Source organism: Arvicanthis niloticus, chromosome 5 (genome assembly GCF_011762505.2).
Source record: "Arvicanthis niloticus isolate mArvNil1 chromosome 5, mArvNil1.pat.X, whole genome shotgun sequence".
NCBI lineage: Eukaryota > Metazoa > Chordata > Mammalia > Rodentia > Muridae > Arvicanthis > Arvicanthis niloticus.
The window spans coordinates 100,353,685-100,375,570 of record NC_047662.1 but is presented as its reverse complement, the minus strand read 5'-3'; the positions used below and the strand labels follow the sequence as shown (position 1 = coordinate 100,375,570).

Here is a 21,886-nt window from a genome sequence, read left to right as displayed (position 1 = left end):
AATGATGCAGAGAACTGAACTCAGAGTCAGAATCCCAATCCAGCACTAAAAATTCCTTTAAGTCACATGGGCACCAGTATCCACTCTACTCCTGTTTGGAAGTGCTAGGAGTCAGGAAGTCTATTCACTGGACATGGAGGAGGAATATTGGGGGGTGGGGGGGGGCAGGGCAGCTTTAGCTCTGTGCTAACCTGCTGGATACACCTGAGCTCCGTGCTGCAAGTTCTGGCCAGGAGTGGTGGTACAGACCTGACCTACAGTGGGCTGTACATGGAGACTCGTCTGACAAACAATAACCTAAAAACAAAATACATTTAAAGACAGAATATGTTCTGCTGGGAGTGTCTGTGGTCACAGCACTAGGAGGTAGAAGCAGGAAGATCAGAACTTTAAAATGATTCTCAGCTACGTAGGGACTCCCAGAGCAGCTGGGGCTACAGAAAAGCCCGTCTGAAAATGCAAACTAAAAAAGATAAGATAATATGCCTGGTGGGATGGCTTATCAGATAAAGGCCAAATTTAATCCTCAGGGCTCACATTAGTGGAAAGAAAGAACAGATTCTCTGACTTCCATACACACCACAGCACTTCCACACCCAGACATATGCATGCCCCCCACACCCCACACTGAAAACACACACACACACACACACACACACACACACACACACACACACACACACAGAGAAACAAATGTAAAGATAAAGCCTCACTATGCAGACCAGGCTAATCTTAACTCACAGAGATCTGCGTGCTTCTGTTTCCCAAGTGCTAAGAATAAAGGCATGTGCCACTATGTCTGGCTCAAATAAGTGTATTTTTAAAATATATATGTACCAAGGGAGAGGGAGGCAAAGTGTCCTAGTAATCTGTGAATCATTAAACTTTTTATGGTGAGAAAAATGTGTTTAGAATTAACTAGGGGGACTTGGTTTGGATGATGCCAGTGTGTGGGGGTGCTGAATCCAAACTCCGTGGGAAATTTGGTTTGGTCTCAAAGGCAATGGGGGTTCAAAAGGATAGATCCAAGTCGGGCTGTATGCACTACCCTGGGGCGGCTGGAACTGGAGGGCTGGGAAGGGTTAAATTACAACCCGGGGGGCGCTTAGCGGGAGGGGGTCCAAAGAAGCCATAGTTTGAGCGCGGTGTCACTGGGGATCTGGGAGGGGGGTGGTGTCTCGGAAGAGTGAATCTGGGAGGTTACCGACCCCTGGTGGAGCCGGAGGGAACCGTACCTCTCCAGGCCAAGTGAGCACAACAGTCTTCTTGACCCGTCGGTCGCGCGGGAACCGTGGAGAACTACAAGGGTCTTGCGCGCGCACTTTCAGCTCTGGAAGAAGAGGCACGCTCAGAACCAGCCTTCGTTTTCACATCTGGACCGCCCTAGCCAGCGGCGGAATCCCACCCGGCCAAATGAATTCTAGGGGTGGCCCCCCGCGCCTCCGCCTGCAGCTGCCTTTGCCTTATAAGGCGGGGCCGGGCGGCGCCGGGGGTGTGGCTGTGGCCGCCCCTGCCCCTCCCGGCCCCGGCCAGCTGCTGGGACCCGCTACCCAGAGCAGCGCAGCGCAGCCGCAGCTGAGTCGAGGAACGCTCACAGCAGGCCATGGGCAAGTCAGGTGAGCCACCCGGACGGCCCGCCGGGGAGCGGGGATGGCACCTGGACCCTCGCGGTCACCCTGCTCCATCTGGGGCATGATCCCCTGGGGGCCCCTGGAAGGTTCCCGTCACTCTCGCTGCAATGCGGGATCTCTGGGTGCGGGATGGAGAGCTTAGCAAAGCGCTCCGAGGAGCAGCTGAGCTGTTTCTGGTTCCAACCTGGGGGCGGAGGTAGCGGTAAGAACACCAGCTAGGAGAGAAAGAAAGAAGGGGATGAGATGGAGGGTCCCACTGGCTGCGAGCCAGGGATTTCGTCAGTGAGGGTTTCCAACCGCTGATGGGGATAGCTGTCGGGAGTCTGCCAAGGCGTGGCTATGCTTTGTTCCAGAGGACAAAGTTACAGTGGGAAAAAGTCACCAAACCGTGGCAGCATCCCAGGCTGCGAAGCAGCTAGTCTGGTTCCACCCAACTAAAGGCAGCTCTGAGACTCCTTTCCGTTTTCTTCTGGCTCATCTGAGATCCCTCTGTGTCAGGTTGGGTGCTGTGCAGAGCCGCTCCCCCTGTTGATCTCTGCCCTGCGGACGCCCGCCCTCACTACTCTGGCTGTAAAGTTTAAGTTTCTGAAAAGCAGTTTTCCTGTCGCTCCCTGTTTGCCACCTTCCACCCCGTTGTCAGGCCAGGCCCTCTGGCCACCGGCAGCACCCCCTCTGCCGCACAGCTGCGCTGGCTGGCAGGCACTCCGGTCCCTTCTCCCTGGGAGTCCCAGCCCAGTCTTCTTCTCCACTCCCATCATCCAGCCTGAAACCCTCCCCATCCTTTTGTGCTCAACTCCTGTGAAGGGGATTCCATCCTTAATCTCTCCTTCCTTCTTCAGAAGGACAGCCCACACCCTGGGTCATTTGTTGTCACTCCTGCATAGACAAGGGACAGGTGGGCAATAGATCTTCTTGCCTCAGACTCCTCCCTCATGGGCATCAAGGCTTCCTATTTATTAGGACATCATTCTTGCCTCATGGGAGGCTCTAGAGCAGTAGCTCTCAACTTTGCTAACGCAACAACCCTCTAATTCAGTTCCTCAGGTGCTGGTGACCCCCTCCCACCATAAAGTTACATCGTTGCTACTTCATAACTGTAATTTTGATACTGTTGTGAATGGTAATATAAGCGATGTGCCACCCTAGGGGTGGCCACCGACCCCAGGGTGTCTCGGCTTGGGGTTGACCGCCATTCAGTGGAGTCAGTGGGCTGTCAGCCTCTGATGAGGATGGCTGAGTCCTGTCACGGAGCTGGCCTCCAGGACCTAGACTCAAGAAATGCATGGGAAGTGTGGTCTTCCTTGTCCTGGTCCTAACCTGCTTTTCGTCCAAGTTTAGTGACATTCCTGGCTTTTGATGCTGGATCTATTGATCACTTGCTATGTGATATTAAGTATATTTTCTTCTCTCTCAGTGCCTCAGTTTACCCATCTGTACAAAGATGGTGTCCCATATGATCCTTTGCAGTGGGAAGGGGGGAAAAAAGGCCATGTAATTAGAAAAACAAGATGAAAGGTGGGGGTGGGGGTGGGGCAAGTGACAGCAGACCTAGGAAAGCCTACTTGAAAAATTAACTCCTTCCTCTCCAGACTCATGAGTCAGCCCAGGGATTCTCTAAAGCTTCATTTCATTTGATTAATATTTATTGTTACTATTATTACTTTAAGACATGGTCTTACTACTTACCTCTGTCTAGCCTGAAACTCCCTAGGGAGACCAAACTGCTCTCAAACTCACAGTATCACCTGCCTCTGCCTCTCTAGTATTGGGATTAAAAGCGCACCCCCTCTCTGCCCCAGCCCACTCTAAAGATACATAGTTTCCAGCTCCTGCTCTAAGATGCAGGTTTCTAGAACTGCGCATGCGCTGTCCTCCTGCTACTGCTCTCCCCCATCTCTCTCTGTGTCCCCTCCCTCTTACCGTTTGTCCTCTCTTCCAAGCTGTGGTACCGGTACAGTGGAGGGACAGCCTGATCTTTAGGGACGTTCATTTGAGTTGTGAAATGAGTAAAGGAAACTGACTGGGGAAGAGACTCAGGAAGAGATGGGAAATGACCCAAGCCCACGGCGTGCAAGTGACCGTGGAGTGTGGAGAAAGCAGGAAGCGCAGGAGAGAGGCCGCATCTCCAGGCTCATCAAAGGCGCCTGAAGAAAGTGATCAGATCTAGAGGGTTTGGGGAAGTTCTGACTTACCGATTAGGGGGTGCCACGGAGCATGGTAGGACCAGTGTGTGGCAGAGAGAGTGGAGAGACTGCCTTCCTACAGACGACAGTATTAGCACTGCAAGTACCTAGGGCCATGATTCTTAAACTTATTCGTGAAAGAAGTAGCCCCGCCCAACAGATTGTTACACAACTCCAGGTGTGCGGCTTAAACAAGCATACAAGTCAAATGTTTACTGATAACAATTCATACGGAAATTCGTTTTATTATTGTGTGTGCTCGTGTGCTCCTGTGTGAGCTAAGGCCAGAGGCAGATACTGGGTGTCTTCCTCAGTCACTCTCTTCCTTATCTTTTCAGTCTCCCACTGAACCTGGGGCTGGCTGATTCAGATGGACGGATGGCGGATGGCCGTCGAGCCCCAGGTTCTTTCTTTCTGCCTTCCTAGCTCTGGGATTACAAGCTTTACAGCTGTGCCCAGCTTTATGCTTTGGTTTTGGTTTTGGTTTTTGTTGTTTTTAAATAGAAATCCTGGGAATCCAAACTTAAATCATTTTGCTTGTGTGGCAAATATTTACCAAAAGCCATTTCCCCTGCTCTAAGAAATTTATTTTAAAAGACAGACACACAGACGTACACACACACATACACACACACGTTTGAGACAGTCTCACTATGTAGCCCTTGGCTGTGTAGGTTAGTCTAGTCTCAACAAACTCATAGAGATCCACCTGCCTCGGCCTCCTGAGTGCCGAGATTAAAGGCGTGTGCTATCATACAGAGTTTATCGTTGGAATTTCTGTCCTATCTCGAGCCAAAATCCCTTCACTGGTTTGTTTGTTTACGGTGCTGACTTATATCCCTAGATCTTCTGTGGCTTTTTATTGCTCTCAAGTGAATAACTCAACAGCAATTTTTAAAAATCAAGCATTCTAGGGCCAACAAGATGGGTCAGTGGGTAAAGGCGCTTGCCGCCAAACCTGAAGACTTGAAATTGACCTGCTTGGTAGAGGAAGACAGTCAGCTCCAATAAGTTGTCCTCTGACCTCTGAACACAGACCATGGTGCTCACACACATCCTGAAAAAATGTAAAGAAGAGAAAGAGGAGGAGAAGGAAGAGGAAAAGGAAGAAGAGGAAGAAAAGGAAGCGGGAGGAGGAGAACCGGGATTCTAATAAGAGAGAATCCAAAACTACACTAATTTGAGAAATGACAGAAGAAAAGTGTTTCAGTAATTACACCACTGTGTTTATTTAAGAGCAGAACATTTCATATGTGCAATAAAAGCCCGGACTTCCATAGCAAAGAAGCTACTTGGAGAAGTGCCTGGTGTGAAGACGTGTACTTCTGAACCTCATTCAGAACTAAGGCTGCAGAGAGACGACCGCACAACCTGGCCGAGAACTATCAGAAGTACCTCAGATCCGCTCTCATGCTTTAAAGTCAAGTTTTGGTGGTTGTGCATTCAGAAATCTTTTAATGTTGCCAAAATTTTCACCACCTCCACGGTCAGCAATTTGCTCATACAGGGTCTTACCTCACAGTTTAGGAAGCTGTGGCCTAGGACAAAGATGGGAGCCATCAGGGAAGAGGAGGTCAGAGGCGTGAGTCTGCTGCAAACGGTGCTGAGATGGGTTTCAGTAGAAAAGAAAAGAGGGAGCTGGTGGCAGGAAGCAGGTTCTAGCTCGCAGAGCCGGGTGTCACCCACACAGGCACCCACACTCACTTACTAGTACCCTAGTCCAGCCACACAAGTCTGTCTCTTCTAAGTTCTCAAAAGAGAAAGTGACTTTGCTGGCTAACTCAGACCCAGTAAACTTTGCATACAAACCCAACCCTTTGGGGTGAAACAACCTTTTCACAGGGGTGTCTAAGATTATTGGAAAGCACAGATATTTACATTGCAATCCATAACAGTAGCAAAATCACGGTTTTGCAACAAAACGAAGTAGCAACAAAATTAATGTTATGGTTGGGGGGTCACCATACCGTGAGGAACTGCACCAAAGATCACAGTCTTGGGAAGGTCGAGAGCCGCTGCTGTAGGCAGATGGTGCCATGGGCAAGACTTGAGTGAGCAGCCTGAGCAGGCACTGCTTGCTGTCTGGCAGCTTCAGTCATTCAAGGACCGTGTGTACGCCGTCATCTTTCAAACAGGTCTGCTTGGAGAAGGCCATCTCCAACAAATGGGTCCCTTGCCACAGGCCACTAAGAAACTCTTGCTTGCCTGTTCTCGCCATTGAGAGGGGATGTTGGATGTGAAGTAACAAGTGTACAAAAGTGAAGGCAAGAGAGGAGGAGGGGAGGGATGTGCTTACATCTGGCTTTAACCCAGCCCACTGGGTCTGAGTGACCTGAGGCAATTCATATGCTGCCCCAGAAGCGACTTCTCAGTCGGAAACAAGGACAGGGATCCACTCCTAGTTCAGTCTCTGGACCTGATGTGAATAACTTATTTGTCCGTTCACTCACTTAATGAATTTCCAGGCTTGGAAGAACTCAGATACCTTACAAACAGTTGTTTTCCCTCCTGTTAACCACTCCCTACTCTTCATGAAGATGCAAAACCAGTTCTTTCCAGAGCAATTTGCTTTTCAGCCTCTTGTCTAGAGGATGGAGGGGCCTGTTCACATCTTTTGTGGGGAGTCTGGAGAGGGGAGCAGAACAGGACAGTGAGACCTCGGGGAAGAGGTGCTGAGGGAAGATGCTGCCTGCCAAAAGCATGGGTGTGGGGGCTGAAAACAGACCTCAGAATTCCTTCACTTTTCTCAAGCCCCTGAAAGATCTCAAAGGACCTGGAGTGGCCCCACCCAGAACATCCAGCCTTGCAGCTGTCCTGCCATCCCCTTTGTTCTATGCAGCCTCCATGGTCTCCTGCAGTCCCAAGATGGCGGAGGCAGACCTACCCAGCTCTGAGTACAATCTTGAGTACTTGTTTCTTCTCTCCTTCCTTCCTCATCTCTCCTGTGAGAGATTGGAGACAGCTACCAGGGTGGGATCCTTTCTCCTATTGTTTGCTTCAGTTGTCTCCCTGAAGCCTGAGTGTCACCTAGGTGACATCACCACTCCATTCGGTGACCCATGGGCTATGGCTGAAGTTCAGAATGGGCCTTGCTTCAGACCTAGATCCCTCCTGATGACGCCCCTAGACCAGCAAGGGGAATCGGGCAGGTCACCTCCTTGGACCAGCAAGGGGGATCAGGCAGGTCACCTCCCTGGACCAGCAAGGGGGATCGGGCAGGTCACCTCCCTGGACCAGCAAGGGGGATCGGGCAGGTCACCTCCCTGGACCAGCACATTCTTTCTAGTCATGAAGGTGGGTAGGAAAGGATGCTCCAAGAGGTGGTGAGCGATTAGTGAGCTCTTCAAGTCACGGTGGGAGACAAGAAGGAGAGAGCAGAAGCCCCGGGGCAGATGGCTTTGCCTGTCCCTCTTTCTGGCTCCTCAGAAATATTAAATGTGGATCCCTGCTCTTCCTCCATCGTGGGACAGCTTAGGGTCCTCTCTGCCTGCCCGTGGACGGGAGGTTTTACTTTGACTTTATCTGTGTTCTTGGGTTTTTCTATAGAAGCAGGGTGTGCCCCTGGCTGGATGTGGTCACCAGTGATAACTTGCCTCCTAGGGCTCTTGTCCTGTTCAGAGTAGGAGGGGACTGCTAAGAGAACCCTAAGTGGCTGAAGGGGCCTCTGGCTTCCAGCTAACGGAATCAAGAGAGCCCTCCTCTCTGGAGACTTTGTGGTCCCCTGCAGAGGCCCTGGCTGAGGGAGCCTGGCCCTGCTGGTGCCTGTGCCTGGTGTCAGCTCCTGGCACTGATCTTGAGTTGATTCATGAACTTTCGCTTTTGTCCCTTGGAACATCCCCGTTCTGGGAGTACATTGACCTAGTTTTTAAAGGCCTTATATGTCTCTGCTGAAGAGCCCACAGGACCTCCAGCACAACTGGCCCAGTACTGACTGACCCCAACACCCACACTTCTTTAAAATGGTTCCCTTTCTCCTGGCCCTTTCTGCACCCTTGGCCTCCTCCCCCAGCCTCCTCCTGCCTCCTGATCCTGGAACACTTTCCAGGGAGCTCTGGATGGTGTGCATGTCACTGAGTCTCAAGAGTCTCTCACGGTGTCCCACCAGACCTTCCCCCGCCTGTCTGAGACTGGAAGTTCAGGGTGGCCCTGGCTGTGTCTATCACTGAGACAGGGTGCCTCCCTTACTGTGACCATGTGGCTCATTCAAGCCCTTGTATTCAAACCCTGCCTATTTACTGAAGGGTGGAGAAACTCCTGGAAGTTTAGGTCAGCTCTTCATCTCTGTCACCCACACCCATGGAAACTTACAAGGGATGGAGACTAACTCAACTGCAGGCCCCAGTGGCAGATCGCTTGCCACTTTCTCTGGGGAAGTCCCTTCTGTCTTCAGAAAGTCCTAACAGTCCTGGCAGAAGCACATATTTCCTAAAGAGAGATACAGACTTCAGATAGCAGACTTTTTGGACAGTGGAGCCAAGGAACTGGAATGTCCCAGGAGTCTCATGCTGGGGGAAAGAAAAGGCTGCAGCCCCAGTGCCAGCCAGGGGGAGGGACTTATCTTCCAGGAAGAGACTTTATAGAGTCCTGACAACTTGAAAAGAGCTGACATGTGGGCCAACCTTGGGCAGAACCACTTCCTTATACACATCTTGCCTGTCGTTTAAACCCAGACTTCAGTGTGGCCACGTTGTCACCCTTCTCTGCTTTTCCACTATTATCTTGGAGTTCTGAGGACAGGGATGACCATCATGGAGTACTGAAGATGGGGTGGACCCTTACTTCTCAGGGCTCCCAGAGCCCCAGCTTGTCCTCTTAGAGCTCCAGTAACATTTTCAGTGGGAGAGAGGACCTTCCTAATCTTGCTTAAACTGTCATCCCTCCCTGTCTACCCGCTGGCTTCAGCTTTGTCCTATAGGATCCCACAATTCACCAGAGCAGCACAGTGTCCCCCAGTCTCTGCTCCAGGATAAAGAGCCTGGTGCGGGCTTACTCTCACAGGACCCCACTTCTAACCTCCTGCACGCACTTCTGGCTCTCTCCTCTCTGCTCTTGTGCAAGGCAGGGTGGAGCACCCTTGGCCTACGGCCCTGTTCTGGTAACCACATCATCTCGCTGGCTCCTTAGCTCACTGCAAGAGACCCAACTTGTGACTTGTGTCCAGAAGTTGCTCTCGTTCCCATTACCCCTCACTCCCTGTAGTTTTTGAAAGACTGTGATTTGATGTCCCATTCCACATCAGTATGCCAAACCCGAAACCCACCCTCAGATGCCCCATGCGTGCCCGCCTAGTGTCAGATGGATCCACACTGCCAGGGAGGCGGCTCCAGGATCTTTTCACTTTGCAAACTCGGCACTTATTAAACACCACCTGTTTCCTCCTACCTCAGGACACCTGATCTTTGTCTTTCTTCTCACAAGGGTGTGGACCTCCTCTGGCCACCAGGACCTGAGGGTTTCAGGTTGTGGCTCCACCCTGTTACCATGTTACCTTCTGTTCACATCCCCCACCTGTTACCCCAAACTTCACAAATAGGTTCAGAGCTCCTTTCAACCCTGCCTCACCACATGTCCTGAGACTGGATCTCCTACGCAGTCTTGCTGGACCCTACAGCCCTCAAGGGCAGTCTACTTCCTCTGTAACTTGCCAGAAAGTCCGAGGACACCGTGATCACCAACCATGACCTTCGTTTCTTCCTCCTTTCTGCCTGCAGTTATCCCTAAACACTTCCTTCATGACTGTAGTAGCTACGTGCTTCCTACCCTGACAAGGCAGACTCTCAGCAGATAGGACCAGTCTGGTGCTCACTCATAGACCTGGCCTGCACCCCATGTCTCCAGAGGGGGTTGGATTCCTAGGTTCCCAAGGCTCTTTGTGGTGTGTGGTCTTATCCTGGCCACTTGCTCCAGGTTTCTCTTGCACTATTACTAGTCTGCTTTACATGACCCTCGCCATTCTCTGCCTGCGTCATGTGGGACTGTGCTCAGGGAGCAGATGGGTAGATTAGCGCTGGACTGGATTGATGGTCAGTCTTCCGGTGGGCTGTGCGGCTGTGACGAGTTGGTGAGGAATGCACAGATGCTGATGCTGGGTAGATGGGAAACAGACGAATGCTTGGTGCGCAGTGGTTTGTTGGAGGGGCTGATGGGTGCTTTGGGGGTCGGAAGCAGTGTGGGTTTTGTCCACTTTTGACCTCCCCGCCCTCCATCCCCTGTTTCCCTAACCCCAGTCCTCTGGGTGTTAACTTTGCTGAATTCATGATTCAGGTGGGCGCAGGCTCTTCCTTCTCCACAGTCCCACCCAGCTTATCCTGTCCTCCTTCCCCATCACCACAGTGTCCTCGCCCCTATGCTCTCAGTTTATCCCTCAAGGCTGCTGCCTCTGATCCTCTTTCTTTAGTTGTCACTATCTGATTCTCTCTCTCTCTCTCTCTCTCTCTCTCTCTTTCTCTCTCTCTTCTCTCTCCCCCTCTCTTTCTCCTCTCTCTCTCCCTCTCCTTCCCTCCCTCCCTCCCCCACCCCTCTCACTCCTCCGTGTGTGTGTGTGTGTGTGTGTGTGTGTGTGTGTGTGTGTCCCACCTCTTCTCCATCTACCCATGTCACTTGTATTCACTGGTCCAATATGGTACCCACCCACCCTAGCTAAGCTACTTTTCCCTGAGCTCCCAGCTCTTTCCAGACTCCATTGGTCTAGTCTGAGATATCCAGTCACCTTCAGACATGTTCTTCTAGCAATGTCTGACCAGCTCTGTTCCTTCCTCCGCACCCTCAGCGGCCAGCAGCAGCTCTCTGAATCTGTGTAGTCCCCTGCTTTTGCTCAGTCGTGTCCCATTGCCTCAGATAAAGATTCAGATCCCCAACAAGGCCCAGAAGATCCTAATCTACAGAGTTCTGCTCTGCAGAGGGTGATGGTAGTGACAGGCAGAATGAACATTGGTGTGCATCAGGGCTAACGTGACCAGGATGTAGAGGAAGGGAGAGGCCGGCAGTCTCTGTCCTGAAGTGTGCCAATATACCTTTGGTGGGTCTCCCCTCTACACTGAGCTGTTGTCCGTTCCTCTCTCATTCCAGCTTCCAAACAGTTTAATAACGAGGTCCTGAAGGCCCACAACGAGTACCGGGCTCAGCACGGTGTCCCGCCACTGAAGCTTTGTAAGAAGCTCAACCGGGAAGCTCAGCAGTGAGTCCCCAGCAGCCATTGGGTTCCCGCCGTTTGTCGAGCTGCTTCTGCAGTCATGGAGGGCCCCTGTGTGGTTGAAGGGATGTGATTGGGGTTCAGTTATAGCCAGACTTAAGGACCCACTCTTGCTGGGCCAAGCAGGTCCCTTTGCTCCTGAGAGTCACTTCAATCTTTTGAAAATGGGATTGTTGGGAGGCCCAGGCTACACAGGACCGGTGTTTCTGCTATCCCTCTGGTGAGCCCAGATAGAGAAGGAGGCTCAGCCATACAAATCTCAGATGTTGGATGCCGTGTGTGTGTGTGTGTGTGTGTGTGTGTGTGTGTGTGTGTGTGGCGTGGAGGTAAGGGTATTCCTGGGTTGGGCCTTCTCTAAGAAGATGCATTATACAGGTATTCGGAGGCCCTGGCCAGCACAAGAATTCTCAAGCACAGCCCAGAGTCCAGTCGTGGCCAGTGTGGGGAGAACCTTGCGTGGGCATCTTATGATCAGACAGGTAGGACACTCTCAGCTCCTCTCTTCTCTGCTCAGCTAGACCTAGGACGAGGCCTCTGGGGACTCCTCCTGGAGCTTCCCTTCATGGTTCAGTGATGGTGGAGCCACAGGCCCAGGAAGGGAGAGAGAACCTCTGAACCCTCTGCATCTGCTCCTGGGCTGACCTCAGTAGCTGGCCCACAGCCAGTAGGCTGGGAGCCTGAATAGAGTGAGTCAGACTAGACAGCTCGGGTGCAGAAGTCGAAGTCAGAGGCGTGGGCGTGGAGACTACATCCGTATAACTTCAGCCTGCTTCTGTGATAGCAGAGCATCCTTGTGCTTTACTAAATTATTTATTTGTGCACTGTAGATGTATTGCTTTCATAATCAAAAAGAAAAAAAAAAACCGAATTGAGCATTTTTCTTTTCTTTAAAAAAATGAAATAAAAAAAGAAGAAAGAATAAAAAAAAAGAAAGAAAGAAAAAGATGATTTTTCTGCCCAGGGCCTGGGAGGGAATGACCCCACCCCACTGAGCAAACATTCTTGAGTCTCCATCTTCTGCAGCCCTGAGGTGGCTGTTTAGGAAAATAGCGAGAGCTGTCACTATCTCTGGAGCTTTCTCCAAAGCCCAGAAGTGAATGACTCCTTTCCCTCCCCCACCTCACATTCCTGGAAGCTCCCAAGGGGATTCCCCAAATGCCTGGCTTCCCTAGCATCACCCCCCCCCCCAACACACACACCAGCTGTCTCCTCCCCAAAAGCTATGTGCCTGGAAGGCAGCTGGTGGTGGGGCCTCTGGGCCTCTTCCTCAGCCTACAGACTCTGGGCCCAGGCTGTGGCCTCTCCTGACTGGGAGAAGGGTGCTGGGTGGATGTGGACTTGATAGGACCCCAGGAATGCTGTTCTATCCAGACTGACTTTATGCTGGATCTCGGGGCACCATGATCAAGCCAGTACTCTCTCTGGCCTAAGTTTTCCCATTCCTACACAAAGAAGTTTGGGTTGATGTCTCCTAGTTACATACTAGAATCTTTGGAGAGCTTAGAATACTTCCCACCCTCTGGGTCTCTCCTCTAGAGAAAACAATACAGCTGGTCTCAAAAAGGACCCCGGCCTCAGCTTTTAATAAATGCTTCCTGGGTTGACTCACCTTGACATCTATGTCCTGATTGGAGCTGTGGCTCTGAGATCAACAGATTTTAGGAAATGCTTCCTTACACCACGCTGACAGCGGATGCTCAAGATGAAGGCCCTTCTAATGGCAGTGAAGACCCTTGGCCTACTGGCTCAGCTCCCTTTATTCCTATGGGTGTTTTAGAAACAGACCCTAGGTGGAATGGGGACAGGCTCCCAGAAGTTCAAAACATCGCTAGAAGATCTTTGGGATGCACTGTGTCCCACCTTTCTGTTGCAGAGGTCCAGAGCAGGGAAAGTCTTGTCCAGATGCCGTGGTGATTCAGTGGCAGGATGCAGGCTAGCTCATCTGCAGACCTTTGACCCCAGTGCTCAACTCAACCTAGCAAAGGGACTTCTTCCTGAGTCCCCTGGAGTCTGCAGAGAGTAAACCTGATGTTTTACCTCGCCAATGCTTTGTCAGACATCCAGTGTGGAATGGGGGTTTGGGGCTCGGGGAAGAAGATAGAGGCGGTGTATAGACTTTATTGCTGAGCCCTCAAGTGTCTTTTCTGTGCAGGAAAGGACGTGGCTGACAGGTGGTACAGTGAAATCAAGAGCTACAACTTCCAGCAGCCTGGTTTCACCTCAGGGACTGGTGAGTGGAGGACTTGGGCTGACGTCAGCCTACACGGTCTTCAGAAAGTTCTCTCTCTCCTGCACTGGTTCAGCCATACTTCTCTGCTTCAACTTTGCCCAGAACACAAAGTTTTCCTTTCCCAGCACCTGCCCACTTCACTCCACCCCCCCACCATCTCAGACCTGTACCCTTTCCTCATCTGAGGGCAGGATGCTGATTCTGACCCCCCCGCCCCCAAACACCACACCCCAGCCAGTTCTAAATTGGGCGTGTTCCTGCAGTGTTTCTTTCTTGAACTGATATCTGAGCACATATGACCAACTGTTCATCCTGCCTCTGGTATCTCTCCTGCCTCAGCTGCTCTCCTAGTCACACTGCTGCAGCTCCCTGGGGGCAGTTCAGAAAGGGTCAGGCTTGTCTTCACCTCCCGCTTCTTCATACACACACAGACACACACACACACACACACACACACACACACACACAGACACATAGACATACACACACATACACACAAACACACACACATACATACATACACACACAGACAGACACACACAGACAGACACACACACACAGACACACACACACACACACACACAGCTTCTCCTCATTTCACAGGACTGGAGTTTCCCTTGCTCTGTAGGCTGTGGCTCAGGTGAGTCTAAGATTGTTGGTTGTGGGAACTTGAGTCATTTTTTTTTCTCCCTATTCAAGGATATGGCAGTGGCCTCTCTGGTGCTTCAGGGAGTTGGCAATTCAGAAGCAGGGAAGATCACCTTTCTTATAGGTTTTGTGTGTGTGTGTGTGTGTGTGTGTGTGTGTGTGTGCACGCGCGCGCATGCACCCGTGCAGATACATGTGTTTGTGCATGCCCATACACATGTGTGTGCTCATACAGATACATGTGTGTCTGCATGAGGATGCTCTTGTGTGTCTGTGTGTGTGTGCATCTGTGTGTATGTGTGTATATACAGTGTATGCAATTGTGTGTAGCTACATGAGTGTGCATAAGGAGATCAGAGGTTGATGTCTAATGTCCTCCTCAGTTTCTCGCCACCTTATTTTTTGAGACAGGGTTTCTCACTGTATCTGGAGCTCAGCAATAACTAGGCTGGCCAGCCAGTGAGCCCCACCCCTACTCCCACCCCACCCCTGGGTGGGTGGGATACAGTGCTGCTGGGCAAGCCTTTTTGTACCAGACTAAGGACGAACCCTTTCTCCAGCCCTGAGCAACAAACATTTATCTTATTAAAGTCTGGGCAGCTTTTCTGGGCTCTCAGGTCCTTCTGCCCCATTTGGTGCCCCACCCCACCCCTTGTCTTTCCTCAGAAGTGACTCAGACCCCTCCTGAGCCCAGGACAGGCTAGGAAGGAATGTGTGTCTGACTCAAAACACCAGAGAAACTGAACGGGGGAGTTCCCTCCTCACTCTAACCCCTCCCCCATCACCCTCTCTACCTTAGAGCATCTGGGGCCTGCCATCCCCTGGAGAGTTTCTTCAGAAGCAGGAAATGACATATTCTCACTATTTCCTGTGGCTTACTGCTCACCCTGTCCAGGAAGGGTTCTTGCAACCTTAGGTGCAGATCTGGGACGTTTCTTGTTCAGTTAGCACCCCACCCCTACGCCCGCCCCCAGGTTGCCAGACTGAGGAGCAGCAAGCAGCTGCCTGAGCTTCAGATGGCATTGACCTGGCCACTGACTGAGGAGGGGAGCAGTGATTAAGGGTGTGTAGGCAGAGCCTTGTCTCCTTTTAACACAGTGTCTACAGACTTTCATTTCATAGCTTGCTTTCCCTGAGAGTGAGGCTCTTGACCAACTGGACACATGCTGGATTTTGTAGCTGCACATACCATCTCTTGATGCTTATCAAGTGACTGTCTCCACTGCCACCAACCTCCAGTAGAGCTAAAAGTAGGGCTTTGTTCTTACCCATTTAGTAAAGAAGAAGACTGAGACCTACAAAGAGAAAGGCTTTGTCATATCTTCTGTTCTTGCCCAGTGCCTCTTCCATGGCCCCTGCACCAAGAGATGGTGCCTGCACAACGTTGAGGACAAGTGAAACTTGACACCTGAGACAGGAGTAGAGCCTTGTTTGGTGTTGTGGAGCTGTGGCTTCGAGCCTTGAGGATTGCCAAGCCTATCCTGCACGAGTCTCTCAATTCCTAGCTTCTTGCTGCATTGTTTTTTGGGGGCTCCCCAACCTGATCTTATATAGATGAAAGGCCTTTGAGATATCTTACAATCTACTTGGACTGACAGCCCCTCCCTCAGCCAGCCTCTTGAAGTTTATCGAACTGTCCCTACTATTTTTTATAATTACTTGTTCTGTCCTATTTAAATGAGAAAATTTGTTTATTTATTCTAAGTGAGGACTAATCTGACACAACTCACTGTCTGAAAGTGATGTAAGCTCATGGCTTCCTGTGTATCATCTTAAAGTTATCCTAAGTTTCATGTGTGTGTGTGTGTGTGTGTGTGTGTGTGCGTGTGTGTATATGTGTGTGTGTGGTGTGTTTCTTTGTGTATGTGTGTGAGTATGTGAGTGTGTGTGGTGTGTTTGTATGTCTATGTGTATGTGCGCGAGTATGTGAGTGCATGTGTGTGTGGCTGTGTGTGCCTGTGTGTGTGTCTTCTTTTGCACTGTCAGAGATTGTCCACATCAGTACACAAAGTTGTCTCATTCTTCTTTTCATACACTATTTCTTTGCAAGGATTTACTATAATTGGTTCAGTGTGGTTTTCATATTCTAGGAAGTTCAGTCTACAGCCAGAAAGAGAATATGATTCCTTTAAGGGGTTCAGACAAAGAAGAAAAGAAAAAGGAACTGTTATTGGAAGTTAGTGTTAGAAACCAGTATGTATCTGATGTTGCTAAGGAAGTTGTGTCCCTTAGTTCATCTCTAAATACCATAATGGGATTACCCTGTGTAAATGGAAACCTCCACAGAGACTTCTCAGGGACTTCCCTTAAGGAGTAAAGTTGCATACACATCATCGCTGATGAGCACTTTCTGTCCAGCCAGTTGCTTGGCAACCAGTGGATGATGGCTACTTCCTCCTCCTCTGGGAAACAGAAAGATGGTCAATGGCCAAAGCCTGTGGTCATAGTCACTTTAGAGAAGCCTGTGGGAGAAAGGGCTTGAGCCCTGGCCAAGAGACAGCCAGGAAGCAGGAGTGCCTGGCAAGATTGCCCAGTGCCGGAAGCTCAAACAAGATCAACCAAGGGGGGCCAGGCCAGAAGGGCCTCTCTGTTCAGAATTGAAAACCAGAGTTTATAGAGCTGAGGTCAGGACACATTTAAAGATAAGTAAAGATGCAAACTCGTACATAGGCAGTCTTTCTTTTGCTTAAAAAAAAATAATCTTTGAGATAGGATTTCTTTGTATAGCTTAAGGAAGTTTGAAGTTGCTGTGTGTGTACCCCAGGTTAACCTGGAGCTCATGGTCTTTCTGCCTCTGCCTCTTCCGAGCTGGAGTTTTAAGATTTAAAAATTATGGGCCTGTGAGATGGCTTAGAGTCACTTGCCACAAAGATGACAACCTGGGTTTAGGTAGGAGAAGACTGACTCCTAAGTTGTTTTCTGACCTTCACAGGGGTTCCAAGGCATGCATGTACCCCCTCCCCACACATACATGTGCATGTGTGTACACACATGCATGCACACACACACACACACACACACACACACACACACACACACACATTCACAGACAAATGTAATTTTTGTTTTGTTTTTGCTGTTGTTTTTGAGACAGGGCTTCTCTGTATAGCCCTGCCTGACCTGTAACTTGCTCCATAGACCAGGCTGGCACCAAACTCAGAGCTCTGCCTGCCTCTGCCTCCCAAATGCTGGCATTAAAGGCATGTGTCACCAGGCCCAGCAATAAATGTAACTCTAAATTTAAAAGCATTAAGCATGAACCTGGCATGGTGGCTCAGGGCTGTAATACCAGCACTTGGGAGACTGAGACAGGAAGATAACCTCAGTCTTTGAGTTCAAAGCCTGTGAGGTCCAAAGAGTAAGAAAGAACAGAAATCAGTAGGTAGGGATACATCTCAGCTGGTGGGCTACATACCTAACATGCTCGAGGCCCTGGGTTCAATCCCCAGTACCACGTGAGCTGGGCTTGGTGGTAGGGGTGCCTGTTCAACACACACACACACACACACACACACACACACACACACGAGGTCCTCAGTTTGATTCCCAGCATGGCATTAAAGTTGATGTGCTGCTGACATGTGCCTGTGATATCAGAGGTGAAGCTGGATGATCAGAAGTTCAAGGGCATTCTTGCCTATATATTGAATATGAGGCTGCCCTGGCACAGAGACCCTGGCTTTAAAAAAAAAAAAAAAAAAAGTGTCTGCTTTTCTAACCCAGCCAGCAGAATGTTTCCTTTTTCTCTGTCTCTTTCTTGAATACCAGCTGTATACACTGACTATGACTTCCCCCGGAGACACCGCGCCCACGCTTGGCTGTGTCTGTCTTCCTTTCTATGACTTTCTCTTTAGAAGCCTATGTGTGCCCTTGAGTATGCCTCGGTTTCCTCCAGGCTCCTCCTTTCTGATTAACATTTCTTCATAACCCTAACTTATAGTATCTTTGTTAAACTCCAACCCTGTGAAAGAAAAGAAAAGGGAACCTTGTTTGCCATGGGGAATGGGGGGGGAGGTGGCCATAGGTGAAGGAGGTGGTAGGAAGGGAGGGGAAGACAGGGTGTAGTCAGGGTATGGTAAACGAAAGGGTGATTGTGTAAGCTTCTTTAAACAAATGACATTTAGTCAGAGACCTAAGGGACAAGAACCTGTTGGCCAACAGGAGGAAGAGCTCCCAAGGTTGGGAGTCTACAGTGGTGGAGCCCTTACTGCTGTGCAGTCTTGGGTTCAGTTCCCAGTACTGAAAACACATAAACAAAACTATCCACACATAGGCTAATTTAAGCAAGGGTTTATCTGCAACAGAGTCTTCAGTCAGAGGCAGCTTGCTATGCTCAGGGAACGGAAACACCTGGCCGAAATCAACTTTCATTCCAGGTGCAGCTAGAGTGTACGATTTTACCCGAGGAAGTTAGATAGCGCTGATCCTCAGACTGATCTAATTCATTATCTTACCGATTTATTTGTCTCACAGTGACAATGAATTAGAGAGGACGGAAGTAGATTCCAAGAACAGTCAGGAGATGTTGCAGTGCTCCAAGAGAGACAGCTGAACGGAGCCAAGGTTTTGGAAGGACATGGGTTGGAGTTAGCTTTTAGACTGGACTTCCTCAGGAACTAGCAGTAGGTTGCTATGGGGAATATCTAAGAGGGGAAGAACACAGGCTCATCCCAGGGGCACCAGCACTAAGATGCTGTTGATACAAATGGATCAGCAGAGGAGGAGGTCTGGGGGGCCAAAATGGAGAGTGAGGTTTGGATAGATTACATCTGGCAGTCACAGGTGTTGTGTGGAAAGCACGGTGTTTGTTTTGGGAACAGAGACTGCAGATTTGAGCTGGAGAAATCCACCCGGGAGCCAGGAAAAGATGAGATTGCCCGAAGAATAGAGTGTAGGAAAAAGAAGAGCCTTGGATTGAGAAGGATGTGGAGGGAGTGAAACCAAGATGGATGTTAAGGGGCGAGTGTCCTTCCTGGAGCTCATCTGGGGAGAGAGCTCAGAAAGGAAGGGACATCGACTGTGGTAATGTTCCTGAGAGAGGAACATCAAATAAGACACAGATTTAAAGAAAAAAAGACCTGAAAGTAACAGAGGGACGTTTAAGAAGTTCAGCTTCAGGGGTCTGGAGAGACAGTTCAGCAGATAAAAACTTTTGCTTCTGTTGCAGAGGATGCAAGTTTAGTTCCCAACCCCCACTCGGTGGTTCGCAACGATTCAGAACTCCAATTCCAGGGGATGTGACACCTTCTTCTGACTTCCCAGGGTACCATAAACATTCAGGGAAAACATTCATACATGTAAAGTAAAATTTAAAAATCTAAAAGATGAAGAGTTTCATTTGGGGGCCATTGTTGGGGGTGGGTGCTGGTGTCACAGTCGATGGGACCCCAGTGCTTTATCAGGATCTCAGGAAGCCCAGGAGGAAGTGCTGAGTCGGCTGAAGTCTGTGACTGAATGGCAGGATGTGCTTTACAAATCCAAGGACTCTGTTTCTTCTTCATGATTGGCACCTGCAAATACCAGATAACCCGAGCTGGACAAGAGCACACAGGGTGTTGAGGATCCCTTAAGCTTCTTCTTGGGGTTCTGTTGATTCACCTGCTCCTCCCTTTTATCCCACAGGACACTTCACAGCCATGATATGGAAGAATACCAAGAAGATAGGCGTGGGGAAGGCATCTGCGAGTGACGGGTCCTCCTTTGTGGTGGCCAGATACTTTCCAGCAGGGAATATTGTCAACCAGGGCTTCTTCGAAGAGAATGTCCCACCTCCAAAGAAGTAACTCACGCCACCAAATGTAATGGGATGGAGATGCATACATGAGGTGCCTCTGGAACCACAAAAAGCCAGCGAATGTCTGTCCCTGTGGGTGTATGTACTTATGTGTTTACCTGTGGGCATCTCTTGTGACAGCCGCATGGGAGCTTATTCTGATTAAAGGATGGGAATCAGAAACATTTATCCAGAGGGTTAGCTAGACCACAATAGTTACTCAGATTGGATAAGGTTAATTCTGACATCCTTTTTCTGTTTTTTGTTTGTTTGTTTTTTTTTTTTTTTTTTTTCGTTTTTTTTTTCAAGGCAGAGTTTCTCGGTGTAACCTTGGCTGTCCTAAAATTTGCTCTGCAGACCAGGCTGGCCAGGAACTCACAGAGATGCTTCTGCCTCTGCTTCCCAAATGTGGGATTAAAGGCACGAGTGGCCACTTTCTGTTTGTTTTTTGTTTATTTGGTTTTTTTTTTCCCCGTTTTTGGTTTTTCTCTTTTTCTTTTTTCTGTTATTTTTAAAGTAGACTTTATTTGAAACTTTATTTCTCATATCCATCCTTGGACTTTGAGTATTCTGAATATTTGCCATCCTGAGAAGTGAGGTCCTTTCATAAGCTCTGCCTGCATTGTAATCTTCTTTTGGCAGATACTGAAGGGATGGGAACGTCCTTTAGAGGTGACATAAAGCAGCTTGTGTTAAAAACATGTGGCCAACTGCATTTCACAGGATCAGTGAGAGTTCTCATTCTCAACTGGAAGACATGATATCATCCTGCATCCTCGGGGATTCTCTAATGTTATTGCCAAAGAGCAAATGGAGAAGGGGGGAAAAAGCTTTACATCCTTGAAGTTTTTCAACCTTTAAAGAGCAAATACCACAGCCACTAGCACCTCTCACACCTCACACATTTTTTGTTTTGTTTTGTTTTGTTTTTTTGTTTTTTTGTTTTTTTTTTGGTTGTTTGTTTTGTTTTTTGAGTTTCATTGCTCACAGCCCTACTCTGGCTTTTGGGGGCGGGGCTAGATCTGGAATGCAGCCCCGCCCCCCACTCATCTCGCGGACCCTCACACTGCCTGGGCTCTTGGCCAAGGCCTTGGACTATGAAGTCAATAGAGCAGAGATGAAGGTGAGCTTCACTTTGGGGCCCAGGAGGAAGCCCCAAAACTTCTGTCCTTCCCCATTCCTGCAGGCGGTGACCACCCAGGCCTGTCCCCAGCAGCCGTGGCTGCAGCTGCGCCTTGGCTTCCACCCGGAATGTGTGACAAGCCCAAATGCTCCCGGGAGGAGGCCCAAACAAGGATATTAGAGATGCTAATTTGATCCTGTGTTTTGCCTCAACCTATATACAGTTCCCTTTGAAGAGCTGACTTAACCAGGTCCACCGGGGAGGAATCAAGCCAGAGGTTCAATTGCGGATTGATTCCTGAAATGGTGGTATCTCCTCCTGCAAGGAGTTAAAGGGGTTGTTGGCCTAATGACAGCAAGGCTGGCTGGCCTTTGTTACACTGTGAACAGTCCCACACTGCGCCACTTGGTTCATCCAGGGATAATGACTAAGAAGACAATAAAATCCTTTCCTTTTTGTGTAATTTCTTCCTCTAATGCGGCTCATGCTTGGTTTATGGCTGAGGTAATTCGGGACTCTGAATCTATCTTAAGCCACTCCTCCTCCCCAACCCCTCCCCCGGGGACTGTACGGACTAAACAGCTACTTTTGGAAGCTTGTGACCTGTTAGTTCACAGATGAATAGGCTACCTGATCCGAGGGCAGACCAGGAACAAGGAATTTGATCTTAAGATACATGGAGAGAATTTATTGGTGGAACTGAAAACGTACACGTGGTGCAAGTTTAAAACAGAGGCCCAGCAAACCTAAGCTATATATGTGGCCCAGTTATTAATGGTAAAGACAGGTGAGCCTGCCCTGGAGGTACAAGCTAGAATCCTAGCTACGCATGAAAACTGAGGCAGGATGATGAGAAGTTCAAGGCCAGGCTGGACAACTTACTGAGACCCTGTCTTAAAGGAAGGTAGGACTGTCACTTGCATGTCTGAGGCTCTAAGGGGAAGTACCATGCTTCATGCTTTGAGGACCAACAGGCTGTCCTGAGCTTCCTGCTTGTAATTCTGTATATCTTTGAAAATGTCCTAATTATCTTTAAGGGTTTGCAATACAATGATGTCAATCTATTTTTTTAAAAAAAATAGAATATTAGGGTCTCTTTCCCAGGA

General features: G+C 49.5%; 1 protein-coding gene across 2 annotated transcripts; it reads left to right on the top strand.

The window, feature by feature from the left end:
• Positions 1-1,053: 1,053 nt before the first annotated feature.
• Glipr2 (GLI pathogenesis related 2) lies at positions 1,054-21,244 on the top strand. 2 transcript variants are annotated; one of them, XM_034503491.2, is made up of 5 exons: positions 1,500-1,616; positions 10,883-10,991; positions 11,382-11,485; positions 13,159-13,236; positions 19,507-21,244. In XM_034503491.2, the coding sequence occupies exons 1-5, from the start codon at positions 1,604-1,606 to the stop codon at positions 19,665-19,667; spliced, it is 465 nt and encodes a 154-aa protein (XP_034359382.1). In that variant the 5' UTR covers positions 1,500-1,603; the 3' UTR covers positions 19,668-21,244. The 2 variants fall into 2 exon arrangements, with proteins under 2 accessions (XP_034359383.1, XP_034359382.1); XM_034503492.2 differs by lacking the exons at positions 11,382-11,485; positions 13,159-13,236 and having other exon boundaries at positions 1,054-1,616.
• The last annotated feature ends 642 nt before the right edge of the window (positions 21,245-21,886 follow it).